General features: G+C 39.8%; 1 protein-coding gene across 1 annotated transcript in view; it reads right to left on the reverse strand.

Moving 5' to 3' along the window:
* SRGAP1 (SLIT-ROBO Rho GTPase activating protein 1) overlaps window positions 1-18,767 on the reverse strand; it is a 327,863-nt gene that overhangs the window by 12,489 nt on the left and 296,607 nt on the right. The window contains exons 17-21 of the mRNA XM_055395643.2: window positions 16,239-16,463; window positions 13,794-13,873; window positions 5,731-5,911; window positions 4,570-4,704; window positions 4,121-4,460 (exon numbers count right to left, since the gene is read on the reverse strand). Of these exons, the coding sequence (XP_055251618.1) occupies window positions 4,121-4,460; window positions 4,570-4,704; window positions 5,731-5,911; window positions 13,794-13,873; window positions 16,239-16,463 (961 nt within the window). The remainder of the gene's footprint in view (window positions 1-4,120; window positions 4,461-4,569; window positions 4,705-5,730; window positions 5,912-13,793; window positions 13,874-16,238; window positions 16,464-18,767) is intronic.

Here is an 18,767-nt window from a genome sequence, read left to right on the forward strand (position 1 = left end):
GGCTGTTCTGGGTCTTCATTGCTACTTGAGCTTTTCTCTATTTGTGGTGTGCCAGCTTCTCATTGCAGTGGCTTCTCGTGGGGCACAGGCTCTAGAGCATGCAGGCTTCAATAGCTGTAGCACATGGGCCCACTAACTGCAGCGTGCAGGCTCTGGAGTAATGGTTCAATAGTACTGGTGCACAGGCTTAGCTGTTTCACAGCATGTGGGATCTTCTTGGATCAGGGAATCAAACCCATGTCTTCTGCACTGGCAGGCAGATTCTTTACTACTGAGCCACAAAGGAAGCCCCTCAATGTTCCTTTTTAATTGTATTTATGGTGAGTCTACATGTACGTGAAAGCACCTCACTCTTTCATTTGTCTTCAAGCGTGCATGTGTGCTGAAGTCGCTTCAGTTGTGTCTGACGCTATGGACTGTAGCCCTCCAGGCTCCTTGGTCCATGGGATTCTCCAGGCAAGAATACTGGACTGGGTTGCCACGCCTTCCTCCAGGAGATCTTCATGACCCCGGGATTGAACCTGTATCTCTCATATCTTTTGCATTGGCAGGTGGGTTCACTACCACTAGCACCACCTGGGAAGCCCATCTTCTAGTTTAGTTAATCATTAACTGAACTACATTCGTTTAATATTTCTATTTTTCTTTTTTATTGTATTTAGGGCTTTATATGTTTTTTAAAAAATTAGGTATATCATCTATCCATTTATTTCAGATAATAAAGGGGAAATTACAAAGTATTTGGCTTCCCTGGTGGCTCAGAGGTTAAAACGTCTGCCTGCAATGTGGGAGATCTAGGTTCGATCCCTGGGTTGGGAAGATCCCGTGGAGAAGGAAATGGCAACCCACTCCAGTATTCTTGCCTGGAGAATCCCATGGACGGAGGAGACTGGCAGGCTACAGTCCACGGGGTTGCAAAGAGTTGGACATGACTGAGCGACTTCACTCACTCACAAAGTATTTGTTGTAAAAAGGTAAGTGTATACCAGTGTGCACCACTGCCAGAGGAATGGGTAAGTGAAATGTGCTGTATATGTACACGGGATTGTTCTGTTTAGTTCAGTCGCTCATTCGTGTCTGACTCTTTGCGACCCCATGAATCACAGCATGGCCTCCCTGTCCATCACCAACTCCCAGAGTTCACTCAAACTCATGTCCATCGAGTCGGTGATGCCACCCAGCCATCTCATTCTCTGTCGTCCCCGTCTCCTCCCGCCACCAATCCTTCACAGCATCAGAGTCTTTTCTAATGAGTGAACTCGTCGCATGAGGTGGCCAAAGTATTGGAGTTTCAGCCTTAGCATCAGTCCTTCCAATGAACACCCAGGATAAAGGATGCCACGATGTGGCTACCTCTTAAAGGTATTAAATGGAATAAGCCAGTCACAAAAAGACAAACACTGCATGATTCCACTTATATGAGGTAGTCAAATTCACAGAAGGAGAAAGTAGAATGGCGGTGGCTAGAGCCTGGGCAGGGCCGGGGTGGGAGGGGAAAATAGGCATTGTTCTCAAATGGGTACAGAGTTTCAGTTTCGCAGGATGAAAAAATTCTGGAGATCTGTCACACAGCAATGTGAATACTTTACTGACCTGTACACTTAGACAAGGTTAAGGTGAGAAGCTACTGTGTAGCACAGGGAGCTCTACTCAGGGCTCACTGGTGACAAAGAGGGGGTTGATGTATCTGTGAGGCTAATTCACTGTGCTATATGGCAGAAACTAACACAACACTGTAAAGCAACTAAATTCCAAAAAACAAAAAAGGTTAAGAGGATCTGTTTTACATTGTTTATTCACACACACACAGAGTACTGTGTGAGGTAGGTAGAGGGCCATTGCACTAGTGTGATTGAAATGCCTCTTATCTACATTTTCAGGACTTCCACTCACCTCGAGCATTAGTTTGCAGCTCTGGAGAGCAGGAATTGATCTTCACACCCACCTCCCCCACTGATTTACAAGTACCTTCATGCAGCGACTGACCACTGATATAACTGTCTATAATGTTTATCATGGGAGCTGCCATACAGTAAGTGCTCAATAAAGACTTGCTAAATGAATAAACAAAGATTCAGTGATCACATAAGGATAACTTGCATTTTTAAAAAAGCTCCATCAGGGGTTCGTTCCACTTATTTACTGAAAGAATTTGCGTGTTTTTGGTATGAATACCATGATGGCAGGCTCACTTATCCCCATGGGAAAATCTGAAGATGAGAGATGGAAAGATAAATAAAGGATACAGCTGGAAGCCATTTTGTGAGGATGACATCACTTCACAAGTGATTCTTTTCATATGTGATTTCCATTTGACGCTAAATATATGGATTTGTTTTTTTACAAGTATTAGCCCCAGAGAAAATACGCAGAGCCTGGTGTATCTGTTGAGTTTTTATGATTTACAGTTAAAGGATTTCCTGGTTCTAGAAGCAAAAGGGTTAAAGTAGACCTTATTATGCCTTTCCACTACTAAGCTCCTAATTCCCTGTCTCTCTAACCTAAATAATGTTTCATATGCTTTTTAATAAGCAATGATGTTATGGATTTTTCAAATCATTAAATTCAGTTATAGTCAAATATCACTGGTTCTAAACACACCTCAAAGGACTCTGCATTGCCTTTCAAACAGACAAAAACCCAAAAAGGTCAAAAGCCTTTTTGATTTTTGCTGAAAAATTATTGTGCACTTAAAATTGGATTAATTTTGTAAAAAGACATTAAACTCTCCACATAATCTAATTGTTTTCCAAAATTCTTTTTAGTTAGGACAATGAAAATAGCTTGGAAATTTGTCATATCAAAATGCAGGTTTCCTGGAGTGCTCTTGATTAAAAATGACCCATCTTTAATACTTCCCCATGTTTGCTTCATTAATTTCTCACTTTTTTAAGCTTCAGTGGTAGCTAGAAGACACTTTACTCAAATGGCAAACCGTGAATCTCTTTCACCTCCTTTTTCACTGGCCACTTTTTTCCCCCATTGAAGTATACTTGATTTACAATACTGTGTTAGTTTCAGATGTACAGGATAGTGATTCAGTTTTTTTTTTTTTTTTCCTGTCATACATATATTTTCTGATGGCTTGTGCTTTAAAAAGAGCCAGAGGAAAAAAATGGTAGAATGATGGAAAAATCCATTAATATTATTTTACTTACACTTTGTCAATTCTAATCATTAGAAAAAAAACTACAAAGCCCTTCTCTGCAGTCATGTCACTGTTGGGAAGTGAAGATACACGTGCATTCGGGAGTGACACAGCAGCTAGACTTGTTGTTCTTCAAACAGTCAACCATTATTTTTCACTTCCTTTATTGACTAATCTTTCATTTCCTAAGTTGAAAGTGTCACCTTCATCATACACTAAAAATGTTCTGTTTCAGGGTTCTTCATTCTGTTCCCTTGATCTGTCTGTTTTACTAGTTCAAGCATATGTTCAAGATCTGGGAGGGCTAGTCTTTCCTCATTCTTTTTTTTCTGAATCGTTCTGGCCATTCAGGAGTGATGGGTTTGACTGTCCTGGGTCACATTTCTGCCACGTCTCTGTTTAAATCACTATGAACCCAATACATTGAACTGGCCAAAAACTTCGTTCTGATAGTACGGAAAAACTAGAATGAACTTTTTGGCCAACCCAATATTTGGGCCCTTCTTGTAACAAATGGCCTCAGTTCAGTTCAGTTCAGTCGCTCAGTCGTGTCTGACTCTTTGCGACCCCATGAACCGCAGCACGCCAGGCCTCCCTGTCCATCACCAACTCCCGGAGTTCACCCAAACCCATGTCCATTTAGTCGGTGATGCCATCCAACCATCTCATCCTCTGTCGTCCCCTTCTCCTCCTGCCCTCAATCTTTCCCAGCATCAGGGTCTTTTCCAATGAGTCAGTTCTTCGCATCAGGTGGCCAAAGTATTGGAGTTTCAGCTTCAACATCAGTCCTTCCAATGAATATTCAGGACTCATTTCCTTTAGGATGAACAAATGGCCTCAGAGAATGGGCTAATTTCTGTTTTCTTTAGTTGGTTCTATACAAAAGATATGGCTTTAGAAAGTAACTCCTGTAATGCCTCCTTCATCATACCCTGGTACTTAGCATGCAATATTCTCTTCAAAGCAGCCTACCTGAGCGATTGTCTCTGGGTCCAGCGGCTTGTGGTCGTTGAAGCCTGAGTATTGCCCTGATGATGTGGACCTTCTAATAGGAGGGCTGTCGATCTTCTTGAGGGAGTCATGTCGGCTGATGTTGGTTAGGCTGCCGTGGCCTGGCCGACGTCTCCTCTCAGGACTGTCGTTGTTGAGCCCACGGTTCTGCAGCAGGCCCCGGGGATGACTGCCCAGGCTTGGGGACCCCAGGTCAATTGAGGAGTTGGAAAGACCATGTGGGGGATGGAGGGGGCAATGGCCATCACTGGTCCTGCCAGGACGCCTTGCTGGAGGGGGTGGCTCTCCCCTTTTTCTTTGTCTAAACAGAGAGAACAGCAGAGGTTGTCACACTGGGTAATTCTGCAAGGCTGTGGATGCCACAGCTCCTCAGAACCCCTGGAGAAGTGGAGGCTTGGGAGTCCACCTACCTGGCTAAATAGCCATCAGGATGTCGGTCTGTTGGGGAGTTCATATCCTTGGATGAAGACTTATCTTCAGTTACCGGCCCACTGCTGGCCTCGCTGTCGGCTTTCTGGCTCAGAGTGTCTGAAAATGTATCATCCCTGAGACAGTAAGAATCAAGAGTGAGGGTCTTTTGCTTGATGAATGGGGACAAATAAGTGATGGCATTTATGTATGCAAGTCTTTCTCTTACTAACATAACTTGTTTCTTTTCACTATAAATATAGCATCATTTCATGGCAGGTAAATTGGAAAATTCAGATGACAAATGGCCCATAATATAACATCCAGAGACAACCCTGTTTGAATTCTAGAAAATATCTTTCTCTGCTTTTCTCCTCTGCCTGGCATACCTATCTATAAGAATGTCCACATGTACGTATAGTATTTACTGTATATATTTATATGTTTGTGTACTTTAGGACTGTATGTCTGCATAACACACACACACACACACACATATTTCTTGGAGTCTGAGAGACATTTTAACAGTTTAAAATTAGGCTGAATTAATCACTGTATGCATTTTATGTGGTATTTTTCTCTTTTCCTTGAAAAGCTGTTCCTAAATTGGTGCTGCATTGTGAAATACCATAGTCACAAAATTAAGATTATACTGTACATGTTATTTTGTAACTTGTTACTTTTACTTAATAATAAGACCAGATGGGAAGATACCACTTTAAGTATTTTTGAAAGTAGAGCTTTCTCATAAGCAAAATTAAAAAAGAAGCCTGGAGATGATTCTCTTTAGATCTGAAGTCAGGAGCCTCCCTTTGGGGAATTTGGAATTAAAACAGACACTAAGGCACCACTGTTTTAGGAGTTAGCCGTGCCACTTCAGCTCCTAAAACTAGCCTCTGCACAGGGTGTTTTTCTAAGAACCTGAAAGCTTCAGAAGGCATCTCCCACTAGTCCTTGCTCCAGACCTGCTGGGAGAGCATGGGTCCTTGCTAACAGTACTTCCCGGCCAACAGGTTTTCATTTTCCATCAGCAAGGTGAAGAACTGAGCCCAGCTCAGAAATCCCTTCTCTTTTCTCACAAGACCAAGGTAAGAACAATGGAAGAACAGCAGCTGGAGTCTTCTCCTGGGAGCACTCAGGTGATGGAAGCTGGCACTACTCACATATCCTGCACCACTATGTACTGGTGGGGCACAAGCCCATCAAGCCCGTTGTGCCTTCCTTCCCACCAGTCCTCCGATGCGCGGTGATACAGCAGCAGGGAAGCGCCCTTCTTGAAGGACAATTCTCTGGCAGACCGCCCAACGTAGTCAAACTTGGCTATCGCTTCTATTGGCTCACATTCTACAAAGAACACACCAGAAAACAATGAGGGGCAGGGTTGTCAGGAAGGCATGATACACTAACTGAAAGGTCTATATGAGGCTTTAGAAAGAAACAAGGTCATTTTAATAACCAGATAGAACAAGGTAATAAATCAAGGCAATGAGAAAATGATGCTGTTAAAAGGGATAAAGAAAAACATCCTCTTTCTGTCATCAGTTTCTCAGGCAAAGAAAAATTGAAAATTAGATCTTAATTTCTATAGCCTTGTACTAGAGAGATCATGACAGTCTAATAAAAATATTTAAAACTTTGTAATATATAAAATCTCTCCTTGGGTTGTAATGTTCTCTGCAATAGCGCCAATATTACTTTGACACTGATGAAGTTCCCAGGCAACATGTTAATACTATCTAACCAGTCCATTCTAAAGGAGATCAGTCCTGGGTGTTCACTGGAAGGACTGATGCTAAAGCTGAAACTCCAATACTTTGGCCACCTCATGCGAAGAGTTGACTCACTGGAAAAGACTCTGATGCTGGGAGGGATTGGGGGCAGGAGGAGAAGGGGATGACAGAGAATGAGATGGCTGGATGGCATCACCGACTCAATGGACATGAGTTTGAGTGAACTCCGGGAGTTGGTGATGGACAGGGAGGCCTGGCGTGCTGTGATTCATGGGGTTGCAAAGAGCTGGACACGACTGAGCGACTGAACTGAACTGGTAACATGTAAGAGTCACTATTCTAGAACACCAAGAAGTTTATGCTTTATTTACCTATTTTAAAAACAAGTTTACAGATATCACCACATTAAATATTGTTTGTTTGAATATATTTATTAGGTATTTTTTTTGGCACTATCAAATCTTACCATCAAGTATAAAGATAACTTTATTTTTTCTAGTATCAAAACCAAATTCTGGATATCACTTGTGAAACAAGCATACCTACTTAAGAGACCAGATTCAAAAATATCTTCTAGGATCAAAAGGTATTGAAAGGAACAATGGTGAATGAGAAAAAGCCAACCTCAAAAAGTTACATGTTGCACAAGGCCATTCATATGACATACTTGAAATGACCTAATAACTGAGATGGAGAATAGATTAGTGATCGCTGGAGGCTAGGGTGGGGGGAAGCGATGGAAGGAAATGGCTTTGGCTACGAAAGGGTAGCACAAAGGGGTCCCTATGATGCAACTGTTCTTGATTTTGACTGTGGTCACACAAATCTACATGTGTGATAAAACTGTGTAGAACTAAGTAAACACACAGGTGAGTGCATGTAAAACTGGTGAAATGTGACTATAGTGGATGGAGTGTGTCAGTGTCAGTGTCCTTGTGATAGTAGCAACAGTGATGTAAGATGTTAGTTACTACTGGGGGGAGACGGCGGGGGGAGGTGTGTGGCATCTCTCTGTAGCGTTTCTTACAGCTGCATATGAGTCTACCGTGATCTCAAAATCAAAAGCTGGAAAGAGATATCAAACTCTGGGCCTAGAATTGGAATTTCAGCTCTATTTTAATTCTGACCACAAATACTGAAGCAAATAAGAGGACAAACCACTCAAAACAACTACAAGAGTTGCTTTTTGTGATTCAGGTTACTGCAAAAAGCCCAGGACTGGTGGCTCCATGGTCTTTCCTCTCTTCTCTCACCATCACCCCATCCTTATCCCTGCTACCAACAACAGGTGAGTGAACTTCTAATCAAAAGAAACAGAACTAAAAAGGGTCAGTACAAGTGGTATTATTCTTTGAGAACTCTATGTAGTGAGCAACCTGATTTGTTAAAAACTGAACATGTATGTTGTTACTTTAGAAATGCTTTAGAATATATGTACACATAATAGATTAAAAACTGTCAAATATTTTGTCAGGAACTTATTATCTTCTATTTCCCTTGGTAACAAACCTTTTCATTTAAAAGAGTTAATCTCTTCCCAAAGTTTAATGCAATATCTTCAATACCTGTTGTACTCATATGAAATAACTACAAATGAAATCTCTGGATAGCCGGCTAAGCTTCTTTCTCACTTAAAAAATGCAAACATTCTCTGGGACAGCATGAACATAAAAATCAACAAACGTATTTAAAAAGCTTAGGATTTATCTTCTATGAAGACCGGGGTGAATTTCTGCTGTATATTTAAAATAAACAGAAAAAAGTCTCATCCTTTGCTAGTAAATCAGTAGATGCTTAAGTAAATAATAATTCATATGGAAGAATGAAACACTATAATCTGTACATGGTATACTTCTCAACAAGGTAGGTGTAAAAATAATTTTAAAACAACAATTTAAGTTCTTTAACACCTGACAATAACTTTTAGATATGTTAACGCTCCATCATTCCATCCTAAAAATATTTTAATATAAATAGCAGTTTAATTAAATATCCACAAGTCTGCTCATAGAGGAGGAAATAGAACTCTTTATTCAAGGGGACTGACTTTATCCTTTGTTCTAAACTTGCACATAAAAAGTAAATCCTGCTTGAACCAAGATGACAGATACCACATTTTTTACCCCAGGTGTCCCTGAGGGACAGAAATAAACATGTCTGTGGTGTAAGGGACACGAATAAACATTTATGGAGGAATGAAGGCATGCCAATTGATTAAAAAGAGCTTCATGACATGCAGTCTGCAAATTCTTATGTGCTACACCCATATGTTTAAACTGTTTTACTGAAAAATGGAAATATAATAGCATAACATAGTATACAACCCATGTACCTGTCAAAGGGAAGAGAGAGCTATTCATGTTCTTTAATGCCATTCAATCATATACTGTCATCACTGGCCAAGGGCCATTTAAGACTGTTTAATAGATATGTACATATTTTATCATAATTTCATCATCATGACCTCTATGCTCATTACCTCTTTCTTTTTTGAAACAACTAGCAGCAAGATGATCAGACTTTGCTTATTTAGTTCAAAGGTACAGACATTATGAAAGAATGACCAGATGAATCAGAAGTATACTTCATTGGTGATCTTACTCTATCAACTAGTAATTCTGAGCAATTTCATTATTTTGACTTCTTTCTACTCCCACGAGAGAAATTTCACAGTCAAGTGTCAATCAATAAGCTATTTATACACGCCTCAGTCTAGTCATTGCAGAGCAAGTCGATCTCAGGGCATGGCAATGCACCACACCCCTTTCATGTCGGGTCACACAGCCCAAAGTCCTGCAGAGGCTTAGTAGAATGCTACTGCTATCAATAATGACAACGAGGGTGAACGTGATAACTTCATTTCCTACATGGCTATTATAATTTTGTGCAAGAGAAAGAACATTCAACAGAGCTGATTTTCTGACTGCCTGGTGCTATCAAGTCTTATATTTCCATTTTTTGTAATTTTATACAAAGTGCTAGTATATCACGCTATCCCTTTGGGACCTTCCTGTCCCTGACACTTTCTCTCCTACATCTGTTACCCCTGCCCTTGCAGATGATGATTTTGTTCTGTGACAGCCTCTCTTTTGGAAAAAAAAGTTACTCTCTTTAGTGATACCATGACAGAGGGAAGAAAATGCAATACTTGTGTGATCAGAGAGATAGATCAATACTCTGGTTAATTTAGTTATAGGAAGAGTCTAACTGCAGGCAAGAACATCTGTTCTTTGTAAGCAATGCTTTTCTAACACTATCAGGTGAACAAGATCAAAATGTTATCTCAAATACAGAGCTCTCAGCAAAGCTTCCAGAGAAGGCGATGGCATCCCACTCCAGTACTCTTGCCTGGAAAACCCCATGGGTGGAGGAGCCTGGTAGGCTGCAGTCCATAGGGCCGCTAGAAGTCGGACACAACTGAGCAACTTCACTTTCACTTTTCACTTTCGTGCATTGGAGAAGGAAATGGCAACCCACTCCAGGGTTCTTGCCTGGAGAATCCCAGGGATGGGGGAGCCTGGTGTGCTGCTGTCTATGGGGTTGCACAGAGCTGGACACGACTGAAGCGACTTAGCAGCAGCAGGAAAACTTCTCTTTTGTAGCCAAGAGGTAAGAACAGGTAAGAACTGACAGACGGTACATTGGTGAGACTGAGGTTTGGGAAGAGAGATGGCTGGGGCTCTGTCATGGGCTTTTCCTGCCACTGGGACAAGCAAGGAAACACTTAGAAAAGTCACCAGTGAAAAAGGAATGAATTATAGAGAAACGAAACTCAAGACTAAAGAAAGAAAAGAATGGCAGAGGGTGGGCTCAGAGACTTTCAAAAGCAATCCCACAGAAATAGAAGCTGTCACTTTAAAGAGTTTCTTCCAACTTAAGTTTCTGAAAATGTCAAAATTTTTTGTAAAGCAGAGGGTGTACTCTAGACACCTTGATAACCTTCCTGCTGAAATCAACTAAAAATGCTGGATTAAAAAAAAACACAAAAAAAACTTCGTAATTGCATTAATCATGACAGTGAGGAATACTGAACTTGATGAATGAAGGAACCTACGGACTTAAACAGAACACCAGAATATATAAGTCAGAGTTTGCCTTGAGAGCACTTCCCCCTGCCTGGTTAACTTAGAAGTGAAGTCGCTCAGTCGTGTCCGACTCTTTGCGACCCTGTGGATTGTAGCCCACCAGGCTCCTCCATCCATGGGATTCTCCAGGCAAGAATACTGGAGTGGGTTGCCATTTCCTTCTCCAGGGGAACTTTCCGACTCAGGGATCGAACCTAGGTCTCCAGCATTGCAGGCAGACGCTTTAACCTCTGAGCCACCAGAGGAAAAAGACTAGGTCCAGGGGCTGCCCAGTATGGAGACTCTAAGCCCCACCAAAGTATCGAACTCGGTGTCACAGTGGATTTCTAGTTCTGAAATTCTCCTCCCTTCTTACTCTCCATACTTCTCACCACTCTGACCTTGAATTTAAGGAAAAAAATCTATCTGAAGGCTTGGGAAAAAAAAAAAAATCACCTCAGAATCCCAACCACATTCTAGCCCTCAGGCAGGTTTGTATTTTAAGTTGATACTGCCTGGGTGGCCTGAAAAATACTCAAACTAAATATCTATTGTGGTTCCAAGCTGGTTATGCCCCAGGCAGAAGTAAATGAAAAGCCTCTCTGGAGGGACATACCTTTACCTCAATGTAAATAAATTCCATAAAATTCTAAGAAATATGTAAAAAATATATAAAACACATTGGAAGTAAAACTCAGATGAGCAAAAGCCAACAAAAACAAATCCAGGAAGACTTCAGCTTTTTTGAATAATTAGACACATAATCTAACACAATAGAAAGGATTAGTATTATGAGTAAAGAGTAAATGACCAAGCAGATATGAAAGTGAATTGAACTTGGGAGAAAAAAAAAAAAACTGAATAAGTTTAAAGCAGGTTAGTCATAGTTAAAGAGGGAATAAAAGGATTATGTATATAACTAAAGAGGTATTAAGAAAAAACTGACAGCTTTATATGTTCATATTAAAAATGTCAAAAAGTAATGTTAAACATTAAACTTAAGAAGTTAGAGAAAAAAATGATTCTTACAGAGAAACGTATAAAAGCTTATTGGGCAGCATTAACTAGAAAGATGTTTGTGGACTGTATATTATAAAAATATAAATTCTTTCCATATTAATATATGTAGAATCAGTGCAACTGCAATCTAAACCTTAATAGGTTTTTAGTTTTTTCTTGTTTGTTTCTAAGAACTTGAAAAACTGAATTTGAAATTTAAGTGAAATTGCAGAAGGCAAAGAATTGTTAAGAGGAACAAAGTCAGAAGTCTTGATTTGACAAATATTGAGATTTATTAAAAGGTATCAAAATGAAGACAGCAGTGTAGGGATAAACAAGTAGACCCATGGAAAAAAACAGACACCAGAAATGGACTCACACAGAGAGGACACTTGATTTATGATAAAGGTGTGGGGCAGTAGAGAAAGGACAGTCAAGGCTGGGACAGTGGGGACAGCTGTGCATCCATATGGAGAAAAAAGGAACAGATCCCTACCTCACACCATACCTCCAAATGAATTCCTGGTAGAATTAAGCCCTATGTGTGAAAAACAAAACCTGAAAGGATTTAAAAGAGACTATAGAAGAACTTCTACATTAACTTCAAGGCCCAGCAGGATAAGGATTTCTTAAAGGAGACACAAAGTGAAGCAACCATGAAGGAAAATATGGGTAAATTCAGCTCCTTTAAACTTAAGATCCTCTGTTTGGCAAAAGACATAACAGGCACATGAAAGACAGGCTACAGGGCAGAAAATATTTGCAAAGCATATACTCAATAAGGGACTTGATCCAGCCTCATAAACTTTTACAAGGAAAAACGAAAGCCAAACCAAACCAAACTAAACCAAGCAAAAAAAGCCCAGAGAAACTAACAGTGGGCAAATAGGCCCTAAGGTGGCAAAATATTTGATAGGAATTTTGCAAAAATAAATCTAAACATACAAAAATCACTGTATCTGTATTAACCATGTTTTTAATTTTCTCTAGTATGGGGATTTGCTCCCTCTGGAGGGACTGTCCCTTCCAGGGTTATAGCAAATTCCTAGTAAACAACTCACCTGGAATGTGCTATTCAAATGCAGACCAACCAATCCAGGGCCCATACTCCAGCCACTTCCTCTCTGGGGCTCCCATACTTTAGGCCACTATCTCCCTGCCGCAATCACTTCATGGCCAGGTACCAACCAGAGACAGTCACAGAGCCCTCTGAAATTATTCAAACTAGGCAATCCTAACCCTGCTTACCCTGCCTTGCCTGTTCTTTCCTGTGGAAACCACCATAAAAACTCTTGGCCAGTTGTTCTCCTGCCCGTCTGACCCTGGTGCTTTCCCTGGCCCCCTGAGGTGTGATGTGTCCCCTCCTCTTAGGAACTGTGAGCATCAGATTATTTTTTCACTGGTGATCATCTCCTGATCTGTTGGCCTTACCATACCCCCTTACTCTTACCATAAGTTTTCTATTAATATACTATGTTTTAAAACATCTTCATCAGTAAGTAGAGAAATGCACATTAAAATCACAATGAGATACCATTACACACCTGACAGTATTGGCAAAGACTACAATATTTGATAAACTCAAGTGTTGATGACTACATACAACTGAAAGGCTGAGACACTGTTGGTGGGAGTGGGTAGATCTACAACCATTTTCTTATTTTTTGGCTGCTTCTTGTGATAGGTGGGATCTTAGTTCCCTGACCAGGGATTGAACCCATGCCTCCTGAAGCAGAAGCATAGGATCTTAACCACTGGACTGCCAGGGAAGTCCCCTTACAACCATTTTCAAAAATAGTTTGGCAGTATGTAGCAACGTTGAAGACATGCTTACTCCTAGGTGTGTATATCTGAGAGAAACTCCTGTACACCTGCAGCAAGGTACATGTTCAAAATATTCATACCTGAACTGTTTTTAATGGCAAAAAACAGAAAACACCTCATGTATTCACCAATAATAAAAAAAATACAATGGAATACTATACAGTGGTAAATAAATTATTATAATTGCATGCAAAGATGGGGATGAATTTCAGGAATATAATACTGAGTAGAAAACAGTGAAAATATATATAGTATGATTCCATTTATAAAAAAGTTCAAGAAAACAGAAAATGAAACAATAATCCATTTAAAAGCACAAACACAGAGCTTACCTTGAGGGGTATGGAAGACAATGCGTTCAGGAAAGTGAAAAGGTAATGATACCTTTTTCTTAAATTTGGTGGTGGTTTCACAGGTGTTCCTGTAATGTTATTCTTTGTAGTTTACACATATTTAGTAAATATTATTTTGTATCTACTGAATTCTTAATACAAGCAATTCTTGGTACATGTGCTGCCAAAGTGAGTACAATATAAGTAATTCTTTAAAAATGGTTATAAAAATGGCTATAAAGACTAGTTTTATAATAGCATGAGCACAAGCGCATACCATCTTCACTGGTGTGTGGCTCTGTACCAGCATCCTGATCCACTTCCTCCAGTGTACCGTGCTCACTGTATGGGCTGTCGCTGAGGAGCAGAAATAGAAATCATGAAGCCAAAGTGAATTTCAAAACTGAACAACTGCTGCTGCTGCTGCTAAGTCACTTCAGTCGTGTCCGACTCTGTGTGACCCCATAGACGGCAGCCCACCAGGCTCCCCCGTCCCTGGGATTCTCCAGGCAAGAACACTGGAGTGGGTTGCCATTTCCTTCTCCAGAACAACTGCTACTATAAGGAAAAACGGAAGACTTCAGAATGGCAAAGGAATTCCTGGATAGCCTTTCAGTGGAATGCTGGAGGCTCCAGGATTGTGTAATCTTATGGGAGTCTATGTCCCTTCATCTGACACAGTACAACTCTGTAATGACAAAACTGACGTGTAGGAAACTGACAGTATTACAAATGATTCTTATGTATAAAAATGAAAATTTGTTGAATTCTAGTGGAATAAGATTATCACCCTCTGGAAATACCAATGTTTGCAAATTCATTTCAATATCCCCTACTGCATAAAAATGGATCTCTTTGATTTCTGCTTTGAATTGGCTGTAGTATCTTTTTCAACTTTTCTTGACACATGTTCATTTTTATATCTGCGAGTTAGATTTTCTCCTTGAACATTACCACTATTACTTCTCAAATGTATGCTGATAAATGGAATGCATTGGTTACAAATACAAACCTGACATTGCTGTAAAGGCCCATTTATATTGCTGGCATTGGGGGATGAGGATGATTACTATAATACTGACTTTCTGTTTAAAACAAGAGATATCTATAGAGAATACCATGTGTGGGAGAAGACATAATCAAGCACATGTTACTGACTTCAAGACTCTTTATTATGCGGATTTTACCCTGTTTGTAAAAAAGGAGCAACCACAAAAAGTCCTAGACTACAACACATTAAATAATATTGACCAGACATCCATATATTTGCTCTCTGATAAAGTGAATAAGACGGCACAGCTCACTGATAGAGCCCTGGATATTTGTAAATACTAAACATGACTGACACTGGCCCTGAAACAAATACAACTAGGAAAATAAAATTCTGAATTCTGAAAATAAAATTCTGAAAAACTCACTAGGACTGACTTTTATTCACTTATCTTTCCAGAGCCAAGCTTATGTCAGTACATGCATGTAGTAAATATTTTAAAAATATGTAGCCCTGGTGGGCTACACTCCATGGGGTTGCAGAGAGTCAGACACAACTGAGCAACTAACACACACATAGAATCTATCATGCTTTGTTGTTAATTTAGAAAGCAGTACTTCTGGAAATGGTCAACTCTGAATTGTCTTAAGGCATAAGATCATTTGTGGTTTAAATTATACTGTGGTTTAAGTTAAAAAAAAAAAGTGTACTTTCAGTTATTTAGATTTTTCAGCTACTTGTTCTACTTAATCCCCAGTAAGGCAATGGGAAACAAATATCCTGCAGAGTCCAGAATGAAGGGCTTAGGCAAATCTATTTCCAGCTGCTCCTGAATCTGAGCTGCACAGGGCAGTTTTCGAGGGAGGCTGGGAGGCAACTGCTGAGTGGGAAGACTTGTGAGGACTTAGGAATCAGACAGACTTGGGCTGCCTCCAGAAACCACTAGTCATTGGCCTGGCTCCTTGGCCTCTCTTAACTTACTTGGTAGAGTAGGAAAAAAAGAGATCATATGCACTGGGAAGCTGGCACATAGGAGGACCTCAACGAATTAAAACCAGTTTTACTGTATATGATTTCTTAGAAGGTGGAACTCATATATCAAATAGTGAACATAAACATTTTGGGGTTTCCTTATCTTTGGATTATACAGTTTTACCCTTCATTGGGAGGTGACTATATTGTCTTATTAAACATTTTTTATCCCAATAATATAATAATGTAACAACTTTGTTCAAAGTGACCATGACTTGCGTAATTGATTAGGACAATATTAGTAAGAATGAAAATGAAAGAAAGAATGAAAACACATTTAGTTGACAGCTGCTCCTTTAAAATGAAACTTTTGAAATACTTTCCATAGAATCAAAACTATTTAGGAATGAAAATGAAGTCTCTTAATTCAGTTATCTTTTCTTGATATAACAGTAAAAATGTATACAGCTCTCTATTTAAAAACCATTCTCTACAAAAGTCATGATGGGGTAGATGTATCTAGAAAGATGCTGTGCTTAGGGAAAAGAGAAATGAATATGAATTTCCGTAAGAAGAAGCCAGTGCTGTCATGGGATTTAATATTCTAATTTATCTCAAGTGTTCCTGCTGCTTCTTTTTTTAAATTGGAAGCACTGACATCTTATAGTCAATTCTTTTTTTTTTTTTAATTAAGTTGATATCTGTAGTTCTAGAATTTTTTCCAGGAGGAGAAGGAAAGACTAAAATTCTTGGACTTACCAATACTCGTCTCCAGCCATACATTTCTCATAAACAGGGCCATCCAGCTCTTTAGCATCTGGGAAAATAGTCTCATGGTGGATGATGATGGTTTTGACAATCTCATTCACATGAGCCTGGCAGGACACTTGATCCTGTATCTCTGGGACAGGCATCAATGTAGGGCCAAAACAGATGGCCAGGTTATAAGGGTCCATCATGTTTTCATCACTGTACTGTGAAAGACTACGAAAGAAAGCAAAACAGGAGTTATAAAAGAACAAGGGGAAAAAAGAAAACGCTTAATAGGATACTTCTTATTCTGAAAATGAGCTTTCTTATTAGAATAAAGTATTTCATCCTACTTTAAGGTGGCTCAGCAAATTCCAAAGAAAGTAAAGCAACTTACAACCTTTCTACTAGGTAGACATGGAAAAAGGAATATAATTGTTTGTTAATTAAGTGGCATTTTTTTTGAAAGTCACAAGGGAGTTTAAGATAATCTCTAACACAATGGAGACCAGGATCAAGTAAAAGAGTTTCATTTGCAAACAGTATGATCATCTTTAAAACTATCCTCCAACTAACCAAATGCATTTCAGATTTCAGTTTTTCCCAAAAATCTTGAAGGGGAGTCATGAGAAAAACAAAAGCACCTTTTCTTTGTACCCACTGAAAGAAAGAAAGCAACTCCAGGCTTTGTAATTTGCTTTTGGGCAAGATGATCAATACAAGGTGACAACCAGTGTCACAAAAGACAATTACAAGTGCAAGTGAAGGGGAAAAGAATCCTCAATTCTCGCATTCCATTTAAAGCTGGTGAAATACAAACTTTGGGGGAGATTTCCAGTTGTCTAGTACTAATTTAAAAATTCAATTCAATGGCTGTTGGTGAGATATTTTCCACAGTGGACTGAAAATAAGAAGTTCTTTATGCTATGCCTCTAACACGTGGGCAAGGTGCTGTTCCAGGGAGAATCTAGAGAATCTGTCTTTCAGTGTATAGAATGTCAACCTTGAAAGGCAATGTAAAATCCAGGTGAGCAGATGACAAATGGAAGGACAGAAAAAGAGACTCGGCTACATTTGTGAGATGTTGACAGACACAAAGAAACTGAGATATCGTGTGACAGGATACTTTACCCCGTTTTGGAAATAAGATAGCCGAGAAGGTAGAAAATACAAACGTATAATTCTCACAGGCAACATATGTCTTTCCTTTCTGCATTTCTCAAACACAAAATCTTAAAACAGTTCAGAAAGAACAGCCAACGATCATGTTACAGATCACCTTCAACATGAATGCAGGAAGGAAAAGTGAGATTCAGAATAAGAATGATCTCATATTCAAAAGACATACTTAAGCTCAATGGGGACAGTCAGTCTTTCTGGGTCTTTAGTTAGTGCTGGCTTGAAGAGCAAACAGCTGATATAAAATTTTTGATTTTACAATGAAAAGAGAATAACTTCTTTCTGTTTCCAAAATTCCTGTCCCACGTATCCTACTCCAGAGACTGGGCCTGGCCTCTGCACGAAGGCAGGTGCAGGAACCAGGGGACATCTCTGGGCAGAAATGCTGGAAGCAATGCCGATGTTTGGCTCATGGCACAGTTGCTAGTCTGTTGAGATCCACCGTCAGTCAGATTCACACTTTGAGAGCTTTCTTCACTCATGGTCAGTTTGCTTCCCTAGTCCATTGTGGTTGATTGGTTCACAGTGGGTTTCACTTAGGCGTGTCAAGAATATTTGGTATGAACGTCATGTAGAGGACCAGCAGGAATGTGAGGCAGTCCATGTTGGGGAAGGAGCTGCTGCTGCTGCTGCTAAGTCACTTCAGTCGTGTCCGACTCTGTGCGACCCCATAGATGGCAGCCCACCAGGCTCCCCCGTCCCTGGGATTCTCCAGGCAAGAGGCGCGTGCAATTAAAGGTGAAGATGGCAAACCTTCAGATTTTTACAACTACCTGGGTAACTAGGCTTATTCAAAGATAAAAGTTTATAGTATCATTTAACCTAAAATAATTTACACCCATCTCTCTTGGTACTGCTTATTTCCAGGGGTGACTTCTGTACTTCTGTCACTAGCTTCCATTCTGTATGGGTCCCCTGCCAGCGTTTCCCTATTGTAGGATACTTGGCTTGGGGGCTGGGGGTGTGTGGTCAATCCGAATGGTATGATTTTAGGAAGAGTCAGCAGGGTTGTAATAAATCCCCATGGCTTTTAAGAACTTAACACTTCTGGTGAAAACAGAAGAAAAAATTTTCTAATTTTAAGAAGGGAGAGCTCATGCTTGAGTGAGAAAGCATTTCCTGAAGTTTACTCCACCTGAATTTTTTTAATTAAAAAAAAAAACTGCTTAATTGAAACATTAAAGATCAAGGGGACTCAGATAGAACAGGGGAAGATGTTCTTATCATGGAGCCCAAGTTCCTACAAGTGACACAACTGAAATCAAGTTCCCTAAATTAAAAAGAGTCAAGTTTCCTTGAAAATAATGTACTGATTTTTAAGGTTTCTGTGACACTGTTTTAAAGATCACTTTAGAAATA

Source organism: Moschus berezovskii, chromosome 6 (genome assembly GCF_049115385.1).
Source record: "Moschus berezovskii isolate FMDL1 chromosome 6, NW_MosBer_1.0, whole genome shotgun sequence".
NCBI classification, from domain to species: Eukaryota; Metazoa; Chordata; class Mammalia; order Artiodactyla; family Moschidae; genus Moschus; species Moschus berezovskii.